The sequence below is a fragment of the Geospiza fortis genome, unplaced genomic scaffold (genome assembly GCF_000277835.1).
Source record: "Geospiza fortis unplaced genomic scaffold, GeoFor_1.0 scaffold432, whole genome shotgun sequence".
Taxonomy (NCBI): domain Eukaryota; kingdom Metazoa; phylum Chordata; class Aves; order Passeriformes; family Thraupidae; genus Geospiza; species Geospiza fortis.
The window spans coordinates 1,658,523-1,658,790 of NW_005054436.1; the positions used below are offsets into that span (position 1 = coordinate 1,658,523).

Consider the following 268-nt stretch of genomic DNA (forward strand, 5'->3'; position numbering starts at 1 on the left):
GGGGCTGCTGGGGCTTGGTGGGTGGAGGGGAAAAGGGAGCAGGAACCTTGGGGTGCGGTGGGATGATGAACCGGTCTGAGCGAGTGGTCAGCACCTCAGGGGGGGTCGGGTCCGAGGCCGAGGAGGAGATGGAGGTGAGGGAGGAGGACACGGAGAGCGCAGGCGACTGCAGGGAGCAGACCCTGCCTGGCTTCTGGGGCTGAGACTTGCCCGGGGACACGGCTGGGGGTCCCAAGCCCTTGGTGGGCAGTGTGGGCGTCCCACTCTG

The 268-nt window shown here is 68.3% G+C and overlaps 1 protein-coding gene across 1 annotated transcript in view; it reads right to left on the reverse strand.

Annotated features, from left to right (window-relative positions):
* Window positions 1-4: 4 nt before the first annotated feature.
* The window catches only part of KIAA1522 (KIAA1522 ortholog), a gene marked incomplete at its 3' end in the record, with an annotated part of 5,554 nt that continues 5,290 nt past the window's right edge, over window positions 5-268 (reverse strand). The window contains exon 8 of the mRNA XM_031062041.1: window positions 5-265. Within this exon, the coding sequence (XP_030917901.1) occupies window positions 5-265 (261 nt within the window). The remainder of the gene's footprint in view (window positions 266-268) is intronic.